The sequence below is a fragment of the Phalacrocorax carbo genome, chromosome 1, assembly GCF_963921805.1.
Source record: "Phalacrocorax carbo chromosome 1, bPhaCar2.1, whole genome shotgun sequence".
Classification (NCBI taxonomy): Eukaryota; Metazoa; Chordata; class Aves; order Suliformes; family Phalacrocoracidae; genus Phalacrocorax; species Phalacrocorax carbo.
The window spans coordinates 157,278,502-157,292,775 of record NC_087513.1 but is presented as its reverse complement, the minus strand read 5'-3'; the positions used below and the strand labels follow the sequence as shown (position 1 = coordinate 157,292,775).

General features: G+C 40.0%; 1 protein-coding gene across 1 annotated transcript; it reads right to left on the bottom strand.

The window, feature by feature from the left end:
* Positions 1–2,031: 2,031 nt before the first annotated feature.
* SLC10A2 (solute carrier family 10 member 2) lies at positions 2,032–13,302 on the bottom strand. The gene is made up of 6 exons (XM_064472870.1): positions 12,721–13,302; positions 9,446–9,564; positions 8,216–8,304; positions 5,889–6,064; positions 5,150–5,307; positions 2,032–4,065 (listed from the first exon to the last, which is right to left on the bottom strand). Exons 1-6 carry the CDS (start codon positions 13,140–13,142, stop codon positions 3,932–3,934), a joined length of 1,098 nt encoding a protein of 365 aa, XP_064328940.1. The 5' UTR covers positions 13,143–13,302; the 3' UTR covers positions 2,032–3,931.
* Positions 13,303–14,274: the final 972 nt, after the last annotated feature.

Here is a 14,274-nt window from a genome sequence, read left to right as displayed (position 1 = left end):
AAAATAAGCTAATTTCTCCTTTCTGAGGCTGACAAAAATAATACTTATTGGCAGAGATTATAGTAGTGGTTTTAGAACATCATAACTTGATTAGTCTAAAACAAGAAAATCATTTAGCATAAACTGCAAATCAATTTGCTTGCTAATTCTATTCAAATTGCACTCTCCCGTGATTAACACAGCACACTATATGACAGAACCTGTTCTTCTACCTGTCATTTGGTCAGCTGAAAAATTAGTTATATGTTCACAGGAGATTAGAATCATCATACAGACATTTTTTTGCCTAGTTTTCTTTTGCTCAATTATAAAGACCTATCTTCCTGGTTAAAAGAAACATACTGGGTGCTCAGAGACTTTATGCAGAAAAAGAAATGAAGACAAAGAGAGGTATTTCATTTCAACTAAGTTTTCTTTTTTTTCTGTCTGAGAGTAAAAAAAAAATATGTATTTGGTCTAAGCTAGGCCATTTAAATCTACTTTAGAGACAGACAGTTCCAGTGGACAACTCACCCTGTAACAGCAGTCTGAGACAGTGGGCATGATTAACTCTGTGATGGTACGTCTCTCTCCTCGCTGACTAGGAAACACATCTTTATACACAGATTTATGGCTACAGACTTCGGTTTGGCAAGTGTGATTGTCACATCCTTGCAGCCCTTATTCTACAGACTTTGGGATGAGCCATGCATTAATTCAACTGTCATTTCAGCTTTTAGTGTATGTCTATCCTTAGACATACTTCAGCTCATTTTGCATGCAACAGCTTGAGTACCAGCAGTGCAGCACAGTTAAGACTCAGTGACTACCCAGGCTCTCTGGACATGAATGACTATCTTAAAGTAGACTAGCTGTGTTAACCTAGACCCTGCTGAGGCATCTGTATGGTTTCTTAGCCTGAAATGGTAAGTCCATGATTACCAGTACATGTAAGAGCTAATTAGATAGAGTATCTGTTAACCTGAACATCACTGCATGATGCTTTTAAATTGCACATCCTGCAATGTCCCATGCACAGGTTGTTTCAATGGATAGAAGATTGCTTAAAAAGCAGTAGTGACTAAGTGATACCACCTTTCTTTGAAAAGATTTTCATGCTGGAGAATGTGAGAGGATATGATGCTAAGCAGGTTTAACAAGCTGATCTTGGCAAGCCAGGGTTCTTTTGACAATACCAAGACAACTTCAACTCCAAGGCTGGAAGCCACCAGCCTCCTTCAGCTAAGAAGCCTATATCTCAGCATTTATATGGCTGACAGCCAAAGACACATAAGACCTTTCTGGAGACCCTTGGGGAGAGGACACAGCTTCCCTCACACTGCTGTGAGATAGCTCACCCCAGCTTCACCAGTGATGGATGGACATTGATGCTGCCCAGACTTCTACCACAGGAGATTTAGCAGCTGCCACATCAACATAAGCCTGATTATGGCAACATTAACGAGCCCTGGCTGTTTGTTTTAGGTTTGATATGCTCTAGAGGCATATGTTGGTTAAGACCTCCAAGCTGGCTTTGCTTTACCTAAAGGTTGGGACATACGGCCCTTGCTAGATGTAATGGCTGCAGAAACTGCAGCCTCCATCCTTCATCTGGGACCTTAAGTGCACATATACATTAAAAAAATGAATATCAAATATGGCATCAGACACCCCATGTTCATTTAATCTTCACCAAGTTGCCCAGAGAGGTGGTAGATGCGCCATCTCTGGAAACATTCAAGGCCAGGCTGGACGGGGCTCTGAGCAACCTGATCTAGTTGAAGATGTCCCTGCTCACTGCAGGGGGGTTGGACTAGATGGCCTCTAAAGGTCCCTTCCAACCCAAATCATTCTATGATTCCATGATTCTATGATTATTAAACATATTAATTTTAAATGTGATCTGAGGTGTTTTTGTTACATCTCAAAGCCATAAAGTTCGTCTGCATATTAGGTTTCACTCTCAATTCTAAATTAGTCCAGTGGGCAAAATTATAAATAGTTTCTGACTTTATTCAGTTCAGTGTTTATACAGTTGCTTTAAATACACACACACACACACAGAGTATAAGCAAGACAAACTATTATTCTTCAATACATTTTCAAAATCTGCTTAAAATATGCACAGAAGCATTGAAGTTTAGCGTGGGGAAAGAGTAGTGGCTTGGTGTGTAAGAAATTATCTTAACTAACTTCTGCTGCCCATTTTTAAATGGATGCAGGCTAAAGACAACAGTCTTTTTACTACAGATGTTACAAAAGCAGTCTATCCTTTTCTCAATGAATGTGCTATTTCACTTTTATAATTCCTCCATAACAGACTTCTCTACACTTTTCTGTTTAATCTTTGTTCTATAAAACATAGCATGCCTCGTTATGTGCTAACTCCTGCTAAGTGTTAAACTCCTCCTTGGACTTTAAGGCCACTCTGAACTCCCCCCAAAAGTGAAACAGCTTCAAGCCTCCCAGAACTCAGGAACATTCTGAGACCCTTTCCTCCTCATATGGTAGATAGAAATAATTTATTCTTTGTTTAATACTGGACATGTTTCTGCAGCAGTGGAAAGCTATATGGCAGGAACTTAAATTCCACAATTTCAGTTGTGTTTGTAAAAAAATAGCCATATGAACCCACAACACCTCAAAAGGTCTACTTGAACATGACAAAGAGGTGTATAGTTTCCATGTCTTGAGAGTTGGCTTATTCTTGAATCTTTTGGTCAGCCAACCTCTCACTCATTTGATCTGAAGTTCTCTGGATGTTTCCTTTACATGAGAGGTACAGGACTAACGTTACTGAATGTATCCATAAAAAAGCACAGCTGAAAAAAATCTACTGCACTGTTTCTTTTAGAATTATACTCATTTTCTCCACACAGTTAGGACAGTTTTCCTATGTACTCTTGAATTTTCAGAGACAAATAATGTATGTGTACATCCAATTATTTCTGTCTGTGGTTCATATAATTAAAATCTTAAAGTTGTCAATTATATCAGTATCTACATGTCACAGACACCTGGTAAGTTCAAATTTATTGAGTACATAAAATAATGAAAATATATAATCCTCTACAAGCGCTATTGTCTCATTTTAACAGTGGTGAAAGCAGTCCTGGATTAATCAGGGACGATTTTGTTCTATTTTCAAATGCTTCCCTTTTGCTGCAGAAGCTGATAATTTCTTACATTTCCAGAATCTCTGCCTGCTCCTCTGTATGCAGCTGTCACACTAAAATTGCTCTAGGCTTATGCCCTCAGCTTTGGCTCTCTGTTCATGTTTCCAGCACCTAAAATATCCAGGCTGAAGATGCAAAGCTGTTACTTTCTATTACTTTGGGCAAAAAATAGAGTCATAAGGTACCTTGCACTTGTTAAAATTATAGCTTTAGAATAAATTAATGCTTCAAGCAATTAGTACAGTGCAATGACTTTAGTCTGCCCAGACTGACCTAAATAAAACTATATTTCATTATCAGCTTGTTCCAATTTCATGGTTGATTCATGTTCAGCGAAAGTTCTCCAGCCTTATCAGATCTTTCACATCAACTTCTGTTGCTGCTCAGGTACTTCTACAAGTTTTCTCTGTTTGCTGTGGGGGCTGAGACCAGTAAGACGGATTTGCAGAATCATGGGCTGGAGATGTTAATGCAAATATCTGCTTGGCTTTTCAGCTATAACCCACCTTTATTCTGCCTTTCTTTAAATAATCCATAATGAAACATTAAATATTTTTAGACAATTAACTTAAAAATGATATTCTACAATTGTGCAGAAACTGTGTTTAAAATCAAAGTATAAATCTTTCATAAGACTCATAAGTCTTATGGTACAATATCAGCAGAACGTCTCCTTTTGTTAAATATTTCCATAAAATAATGGCTTGTGAAAAAAATAGTTTTAAGTAAACCATATGTCTTATATCTTTTCAGCTGTTGGTAACAGAGGTAGTTGTCTATTTGGTCTCATTTGATACAAATCCTCCATTTATTTTAGCAGGTGATGGTGTTGATTTTGAATCCTTTTTTTCCTCTGTTTTCTCCACATCTGTCTTTGTTTTGACCCGGTGTCTTCTGTAAACACGGTAGCCTGGGAATCAGTATATATTTAGTATTAAATAAAGAAGTTATAGCAATTGCCTGAAAAAGACACTGTAGCAACATGTACCCATGCAACATTTTCCTTCCTTGTATTGTTAAAACATTCCAGCACCTGATTCTTTAAAGCTATGTTTAATTATTTTATGTCAACAGCACTCATCACTGGAAAAGTACATTTAGAAAATAACAAGGAAAATATTTTAATTTCTGTATTGGTGTTTGACTGCTTTGTGTTCCTGTTCCATGTAGTAACTTCTAAAAGTATTGCCTGTCTCCTTGGGAAGGCTTTGGGCTCTTGGCTGGGTGTGTGGGCCTGACCCTTACTTCTGCGTGAGGCCTGTTTGGCAGGAGCCGGGACAAAGTGGTTTGTCTGTCCCCATGTCATTGCCTGCCAGAAAGGTTGGGCTCGGGGCTGTGCCTCACAGGCTCTGTCCCCAGGGCAGTGTTCTGGTGCCAGGTAAGACAGCTGGTTTGGGAGTGGGACCTCAGTCGTCACAGCTGGTTTTAGGAGTGAGCAACAGGGAGAAGGTCCTGACCCTCGGTAGGTTAGTTGTAGTAGCAACCGTGCAACTCGAGAGGTGTATGGGGGAAGAAAAAGGGACCTTTATCTGTAATGGAAGATATTTTATCGCATTAGCTGTGAAGCTAATCCTTGTTCTCTCTACAGCTAGTAGGAGTGGGAGTTTGTGCATGCTTGTGAGGACGGTCCTGCTGGGCAGCTGCATGCGCAGGCACCCTGCAGCAGTGGAAGAAGATGCATTTGTCTTTCCTTGGCCAAGGGTAAGAAAAATCCTGTGCTCAATGTATTCTCATGTGCCCCATTGTAGTTGGTGGAGATCCCTTCCCTTGTGCTGAAAAAAAGGGGTCTTCCAAATCTTGAACTGAGCCTCATACACACCTAATTACGAACAGAGCACAACACAGTCGTGATGCTCAGTAATAATTTTGGTCATTATTTACTTAACTATTTTCCATTTGATTATTTTTATTCCTTCCTCTTTTCTCCATATCCATGAAAAATGAGACTGATAATAATGCTAATTATGCAATAATAGAAGATATCTGTACTTTACCTCCTAAAATTAGTAGTGCAAACGACAGCTGGAAAATACTGTAGATGAGTGGGAAAGTAAACATCTGTTCGAGTTGTTCGGGACTGAAAGAGAGCTGTACTATAGTTGAACATAGCTGACTGTTTTGCATGCCTGTTTCCAGAGACACTGTACGACATCTAAAGGGAACAATACAAAGACAATTGTGAAATAGCAGCCTGTAAGTCCTTATGCTTTTTAGTAATCTGGATAAGCAAGAAACATAAAGTAATGGATAACTAAGAAAATGGTATCCTTCAGCTCACACAGTCAGCAAAACAATCCACAAGTCATATGGTTGTTACCACCAGAACACACATAATTTATGGCAGTTCAGCAATTGTAAAGGACTGTGATCCACCTTCAAGCCATGTATGTGGCACTCACTAACTCCCTCTCTTGTAATGATGTTCTAAATTGTCGGCTCCTGCACCTTCATGGGTTGGCTCTGTTTCACTCATTTGAAGTGTGAGACAGGGGCAGACAAGGGGAAGATATATGAAAGATTGGAGGAAATAGTAGAGTCAAAATCTGTAAATAAAAATGTGCACAAGAAAAGTTTTATCTACACATAGTATCTCAGAAACGGGGTTGGGGAATGAGTGATTCTGTAGCCTAGCTAATGTTTAGGGAGTGTTCTCAGCATTGACTAGTCATTAAATAAAAACTTTTTTCACAGCTTCAAAAAGGCTACATGCCTTTGTCACAGAGAATTCCATACCTGTGCCAAGACAGACCAGCTACGCGGGCCAGAAAGAATCCCAGAAAATAGCCAGCTGCGGGAAATATGGTGCCAATGATCCATAATTTGGGTGAGATAATCCAGGAGCCTTTGTAGAGTATTCCCCCAACCACAGCAATGAGCACGATGAGGACTGCTCCCGCAATGGAACCAATCTGTGAGGGAAAAGAGGAAGGTCTGTGTGAATAAGAGACCCCAACGAAATTTAATGGCATCAGACATAGTGTCAAACATGCCTGTGAGTGTCTCTGAGTCACTGAAACATCTTATTAAACATAAAACCTAAAGTTTATGGTAATGTAATTCACAGCAGGCAGATAGATTAGCTAGCTGCCATTTTTCCCAAATGGGTGATGTATGATGTACTTCAATGGGTAGGTCAAGGCATAGGTATCTATAGTAGATGCCTGTAAAACTAGTCTCTTGAAGCCTTGGCTATAATTGTACTTAGAACTAGAGATTAAAAATAAATTCACAGGTGTGACATGAGCGAGGAACAATGCACACATTAGAAAAATTTCCCCAGAGTTGTTGGGAAACTGACAGCCTAATAGCTAGTATAATGCACTTTTCCTCCCCACTTCTTGGGCAGTTACACTCTGGGGCTTAGCATAACGTATGCTAACTAGACTCTAGATTGTCAATGATAGGAAATTATTTGCCAGGTGGAGGAGTAAATCCTTAATGTGGCTGAAAATTTGTGTTTGAAACGTGGCTGTGAGCTCCTATAGCATTTCTGTATAGACAGTCACTGACTTGATCTTATTTCCTGTGGCTGAAGGCACTGAGATCTTTACTGCTGCTTGCCAAAAAAAGTGATAACTTGCTCTCTTCTCGGTATCCAAGTGAAATGCCTACCCTTATGGCACATGTTCCAGGGATCTTACTGGCAGACTTCTGGGACTAAGCTTAGGAGAATCCATTCTCAGCTAAAACGTGCATTCCTTTTGAACTGGCTTCATCAGTCTCTGGCTGAAGCCTTTTTAAGAGCACTGAGTGAAACAAAAGTACTTCTTTTGTTTGAACCATTAACTGCATGCACCTGGGAAGAAAAAACACGGTCTGGCCATGACAAGCTCTTCTATTTCACCTGGAACACTGTCTTTGTGCTCTTATCTCCATTTCTCACTATATGAACCTTATTCTGACAGCTACGGCTCAGTCTTCACTTGATGCTTCATTGTCCTACATAAAGCAAACTGTCAACGGACCCTACTGTGGGTTGCTTACCCACTTGGTAAGAAAGAGGATGAAATTATGTTTTGCTGAGAGAGCAAGTAGAGTGATTTTTTCATGTGAGTTCAAGTCTCTGCTTTTCCCTTAGCTGGTTAAACAAGAGCAGTAGTTTTGGAACCAGCACTAAACAGTATCCAAACTCATAAGTAAGCTGGGACTGTATGTAAAAATACAACACAATAAGCTAACAGTTTAAGAAAATTAATTTACTTAAAAGGGCCTTATTTGTATTCTGTGCTTCCTGAGCTGATAGCAGAGAAATGATAACAGAGCATAGGTAGAATAACAAGTTGCCAGATTAACTTTCTTTAAAAAAATTTAGAAAATATATGTGCTATGGTTAACAAAAGCCAAGGGTACTCAGCACGTCTGACAATCACTTTAAACCTAAACCTAATATTCAGAATGAAAATTTGCCATTGACACTAAATGCAGCTAAGTTGTTGTTGTTGTTCTTATGTTATTAATTTTGTGAGAATAGTTTTTGCTAAAAAACCCTGTATTTTTGATGCATCTGAAACTATCTTGCAAAGATAGCTGAATATTATGAATAATTTTGTTAGATTTTTTAAACAGTTGGAACACTTCTAAATGTTTTTTTTTTTAAATTGACTTCACAAACAAAAGAGCCCTCCCCCCTCCCCCCCCTCCCCCCCAATCAATAAACTGGTTTAAAAGTAAAAACGTTTCTGGTTTTTTTAAATCCAGAATTTTTTTTTTCATTTTTTATTATTTTGCAGAGAAAAACTGCTTTCAGTTGACCTGAATGATTTTCCTTCCAATTTCAGTTTACATTATAAACTGAACTCAATTACTAACATAGTTGTAGCCAAAGACAAAAGTAGGCTCTTTGGATAATGATGTTTTCTAATAATGTATGCAACTCATGCATGTTTGCGCAGGGGGAATGCAATACATTTCCGCAGCGTCTCATTTGTTTTCAGCTGAAAACTTCCTGGCTTTTATGAAGTCGGGTACTAATACTATGAATAGCAATGTACTGCTTCAGTGGTGCCACTGATTCCATAATCTGTCCATAATTACTGATGCTTCAGCCTCATATATCCTACCTTAATTATGATTTTTGCTTTACTAGGCCATCTGTGGGTAACATACATTCCAAATGAAACAGGAACTATAAGAGCTACCAGTGAAATTCCTGTAAAAAAGAAGAGAGAAGTTAAGCCCACATATCATGCAGAAGTTCATGGCAGGAGGACAGACACCATGTGGAGCAGCTGGGGGTATGGAGCAAGCCTTCAGAGGATGTTTCTGGTATGCCCACCCCAGAGCACACATGCATGCTCTACCCGCACCTGCCCATTTGCTTTTCTGTGGAGTCTGTTATCTCTGGCAGCCTGTTGAAGTAATTGCCATTCTGCTGAGCTACATGCTCATTCACCTGCTTCAGAAAGGCAGAGAGAAATTTGAGTGTGCTAATCATCACTATCCTGTGATGTGAGTGGCTATATTAAATGTTCATTTTGTCTGCAGGTGTTTTGCTACTGTACCATATCAACAACCAGTTTAGAGCTTCTTTTGTTTTGGCCTTCCTCCTCCAGCATTTATTTTGAAAGCACAAGCAATGTATGTGATTTTTTTTCCCCAGGACAATGGGAAAAGAACGTGAAGAATATGAAAGTGACTCTGCTGGCTTTTAAGATTAACACAACATGGAACTGCACTTGATAAGCACTAGGGCCACAGCTCTGCAAAGCACTGGAGCATGTATTTCCAAATACTTTGACTATTTTCTCTTTGTAGCTGGATGAGACTTTTGACAGGGAGTCAAATGAAGCCTCTCCCAGCGGTGTAGATTGCAGCTTTTCAAAGAGACTCAGTAGTTTTAATCACTTGCTTAATTATCCACGTGTGCTTAAGTACTTTGCCAGATTATGGCCTCAACACTTGGCACTTTGCAGGATTGTGCCTTAAAGCTGTTACAAACACTTTCATCCAGGGGAAGCAGTTATTCCTGTATGAATTATTCTGTATTCTTATCCCAGTACCACGCAGGTCTCCAAACCATTTGGAAAGAAAAACATGCACAATCTCATGATAAATTTCTGTACAATTTTAACAATGACTTCAAGTCTTTGTTCTGCAGAGCTGTGGATGATGTGAAGTGGTCTAGGTACTTAATTCCCATGGAAGTTACTGGAAAGTAGGAGGATGAATATTTTTTAAAATCTGGGATAATTTCTTCATGGCTCTACAGGATGACGGTATAAAGGTGGTTGTTAGAAGAGGAAGGGTAAAGGAAAGGGCCAGAAGGGAAAGTGCTGGTTCACTGGACTCACCAATGCTGTCGTAGGGGAGTACAATTGCGTTAGAATCAGTCCACACCTTGGCGTAAACAAAGAGGCAAAGTGGCATCATTCCCATTGCAAGCAGTGTGGAGCAAGTTGTCATGCTGATGCTGCAAAGAAATTGGTTAGAGTGACAGTTCATCTCATGCTAGCCTATAGTCTTTCTCAGTTTCTTATTATGACTTCAGAGCTTAAGAAAGGTTGGGCAAGAAATGCTGCTGGCTACTGTCAGTTTATTCTGTATATCAGGTTAGAAAAAAGCTAAATGGAAGGAATGGCTTCCGCTGAAAAGATAGGAACGTAAAATGTCAATGTGTTCTGCAGCCACAGAATGATAACCTTCAGTGCAAATGGGGCAGTCAGACAGGTGGCCATCAGAAAGGTCTGTTGGCAAGTGTGCCTGCATGCTGTCTGTCCGGCTGGCTTCTGAAAGGGTGGCAAGCTGGACAGGGTCAGATGGACATCAGATGGAGCTTTCCATTATACCAGCAGTTCTAGAGTGTTAAAATTTCACTCCAAAGTCAACAGTATAAACCAAAAATATTTCATCACCTAGGATGTGTGATGTAATAAAATTCCCTTTTCTGGCTTGTTTTGCTCTAGGCCAAAGAGCAGGTTCTGAGAATTACTCAGTGAAGCTGAGCATAAGTATCGTTGCTTCCTTGATTTATGCATAGACATTTCTGTTTTAAAATATAAAATGTTGAAACCTTCAGACCTGATACACCTTTTCCTAAAAGATACATTCTGTTACAGGAATGAAGAAGGAGGAAAGGCAAGACAGCTCAAATAAGCAAGAAATTATCAGAATCTGAGTAGAATAGATAAAATGATGCCTATAAATCACACTCCCCTAATGTAAAAATAATGAGAGAGGATTCTAGTTAATGGAGTTCGGAAACTTCCTTATGAGCCTCACTTCTGATTTCTCTTTTGTGTCACTTTTCCTCAGAAAAGGGACTACTGATCCTGTCCCACAAACTGGGCAGATCCAGAGAAATCTTGAACAATTAATACAGAAAGCACGGGATTATCTGCATTAATTTTGGTTCCTGTCACTCTCTGCTTCACAGCCATTGAATAGAACTTTGTAGGAGCCTCTGGCAAGAGAGTTCCTACACACAGTGAAAAAAGAGCCATGGGCTACAATTAAGGTCAGGTGAATCCCCAAATGAATAAAAGAGCTTATTTTTCCTATCTCCATATTTCCTACATCTTTGTACTGTCCCTGTATCTACATCCTGCTCCAAAGTCTGCATGTTCTCTAACCCCAGTCCCTGTGCTCACTGAAGCTCTGGGGGAGCTGTGCAGGAGAAGAGATGGTGTTTCGGAGCAGTTGTTCTTGTGAAATATCAAGAGATGTCAAGACCAGATGTACCTATGGGAATCTTTAGCAGATATCATCTGTGTCTGAGTTACTAAGAAAGGTAAAGGTATAAAACCTCATACTTCACCTCCCTGTGATTATATGAGCAATAGAAAATTAATTCCTGCTCTAACTTGTGGTCTCTTTGCATTGGGATATTTTGAAGCAGGACTATAGGGAATGATGACGGGTTGTTATGTATAAACACAAAATATTATCAGTTAAAAACAAAACCTTGTCTGATATGATGGGCAGGCTTTCTATAATACTCTGCTGGCTCCAGAACCCAGCCAAGGTACCTATACTATTATTCTATCAAGAACTGAAGATGCTTGCATTGTGGTCTCTGCTGTACCTCCCACACCCTCTGGTCCCTGCATTATTGTCACAAAGGTACTGACCAAAAGCCTTTGCGTTCTTAAGGTAAAGGTCTTTACCTGAAGAATAACTCTTTATAGGTGTTTTCAATTCACTTCACTCTCTGCCAGCATCATGGGATATAAACCCTACTCATATTTATAGCATCATCAGTTTGGATTTTTACCACTGATTTCAGTGGTGCGGCTCTGAACATATGGAGCTGAGAAAGCATAGTTTAGCTCAGTGTATTCTTCCAAGGAAAGATTAGGAAAGAATTTCAGACTTGCACTGGATATCTTTCCATCTGTGGTTTCTTAGACCTGTATTTATTGAAATTAAGTATCTTACAGTTCCTAATATAACAGGTCTTTCCTCTACAGTGAGGAAGCTGGTGACTAGCAGAGCTGACCTCATACATAATTTGAAAGCTGGTATTACATTAACACCTGTATGTGACAGAAAAGTTCACTATTTTCAAAGGATGGAAAAAATGTCTTATTAAAGCTACAAATATTAACATTCTTAGTCTATTCGCCCTAGCTCCACATCTTTCTTACTTCTATTATTTTTTCCATTTCTAGTTCAGACTGACATATGATAAATTGGATGAAGGCTCCAATTTATGTTACTCTGTGGCAAACAGAGAAATGATCCTGTTTACTTTAGAGCAAAGTAATCAGGATATAAAAATAAAAAGATGGCTCATTTTTTAAAGGGTGTTAGAGTTAATGAACTCCCTATGGAATCTGCATCAAGAATGGGTTCATTTCTGCGTGTTTGGTGTCCTAGGCCATGCCAGGTGCCTTCTATATCTGTTTCTGAGGTCAGAGCACACTGTCACAGAGACCATCACACTTTGCCACAATGGAGTTTATTCATTGACCCCAATATGCAGGGCTACCTTAGTCAGTGGCTTCTAGCCCATTAAACTTTCCTTCAGTTTGAAGACTTTGCAGAACGTGCCAGGAGCAGACTGAATTACCACAACTGATTTTCATTTGTATCAGTTCCCAAAGAAGAAAATCTATACCTGCCTATTTGTTGTACAGAACACAAAAAGAGGGTAAATATTTTTCTGCAGGTGGTCTTTTCCAGTAAACATTACTGTAGGAACTATTGCATAGCCACTATTTTGTAAAAAGGATTGAGGTCCTAAAATCCCTTTTTTTTTTACTGCCCAATATCTTGGGAGAAACAAAATCACAAAACTAGTTCTAACGTGGAAAAGATTTCATAATACTTAGTATCTTAACAATCTTCAAAAATGATATTTTCTGCAGGATCTGAAGGTTTGCAATAAAGACATTTTCTAGTATACAGAGTTCTGTTGTGTTTTCTTCCTCATGAATTCTCAGTGAACCAAGGATATTTGCTATTCTGTTGATAATTACTACTGTTACAGTAACTAAACATCTCTACAAGAAGAAAGCTCCACCATGCATGGGCCAGGAAGCTAAGAAAGAAATCAGACAGTTCTTTTCAATATAAAGTTTACAATGTAAAAAGCCACATGAACTACTTAAAGAATCTCTGCTCTTACCTTAGGTCCATGTCTCCATCCACCCAGTAGGCGATGATATTGGAGGTTGTGCCTCCAGGGCAGCATCCCATGATCAGCACCACGACAGCTTGAACAGGAAGCACGTCAAAAACCAGGGCCAGCAAGAAGCCTGTGAGAGGCATAATTCCAAACTGGCAAAGGAAACCCACGAAAATACCCCAGGGTCTTTTTATGTGGCCCCAGAATTTCCTGAGGTCCACATTGCAACCCATGGAGAACATCACCAAAGCCAGCATGACTGTTAGAACAGTACTTAAAACTATGCTCAAAGTTTCATTAATATTTTCTTCCTTTAGCACACAAGATGTGCCATTGCAAATAGTAGCATTTGCTGGACAAGCCGTGGAGTTTTCTGCCAAAGACCTAGTGTTAAATTGCTGGGAAAGAAGGTACGTCTGCATTTTGAAATACAGAACCGCTCAGTACATCCAAGGCAAACTTTCAAGCCTGTGTAAATGGTTGTTTGTCAGTGATTCCTTTTAAATGATCCAGGAAGCAATAAAGTGCAATAAATACTTGAACACTTTTGCTGTTCTTGAAGGGTTTGGCACAGTGCTGATTCATATAGTTATAAAAGTTGCACTTGCTTGGTACAGTGACAATTAATGATTTACTCTTATGAAAATGAGGAATCCCACATCAAGAGAAGAACTGTGTTAATCTTTAAGAGTGTAAAGGAGACTTGTGGTGTAGCTGAGCACACAAAATGAGAATCACAGGAAGAAGACAAAGTTTAGATTTCATTCTTTGAATTTCTTGCCTGCCTTCAGGAGAGCCGCTCATGCATGCACTGTCACTGGCATTACAGGAGTCTGTGGGGTGAGCGACTGAGACACAGGAAACCACAAGTAGATGTCCTGAGCTAGCATATGAAGCTGCAGCTCTTACTAAATGATGCAGCATTCACCATGACACACCAGATCATCTGAATGTGGTGGGATCCTCATTTGCTTGTATTTCTAGTATAATAGCAGTTATGACTGGTGTACAGTGATAAGTCTACCAAAGGACTGAATGCACGTTTCTGTCACTCTTGGCTCCTAAATGTAACTTTTAGGTGATCTTTCTGATTCCTTCTCAACTTCCATGCAGTCCTGAAGATGGTGAAGATCCCTGGCTGCAAAGTTTCCCATGATCCAGTCTGCTAAAACATCACCTGTATTTTCGGCTTTGACACATGGAGAACCGCTGCTGCTCTGACACCTCCATGCCCCTCCAGCCTGAGCACTGGGTGACCACCTGGTGGCTGCTCTTCCCTGCTTGTGTCTCGCATTGCTCCCGGCCATGTCCACCTCCACACAGTTCATCAGCTGGGGAAGAGAGGGGAGGGGAAGGGAGGGAGGGGAGCAAGGAGCCATGGGCTGTGCTTATTCAGGTGGTGTGGAGATTACAGTCTTCCTGGCACCTTCTGCCAGGTGCAGCTGGCACAGTCACTCTGCTCCAGGTTGGGCTGGAAAAAGCAGGTGGTGAGAGGAGGAGTGTGGGGTGGCGAGGGCGGAGGAGGAAAGAGGCGTGTTTTCTGAGCCAAGCTTG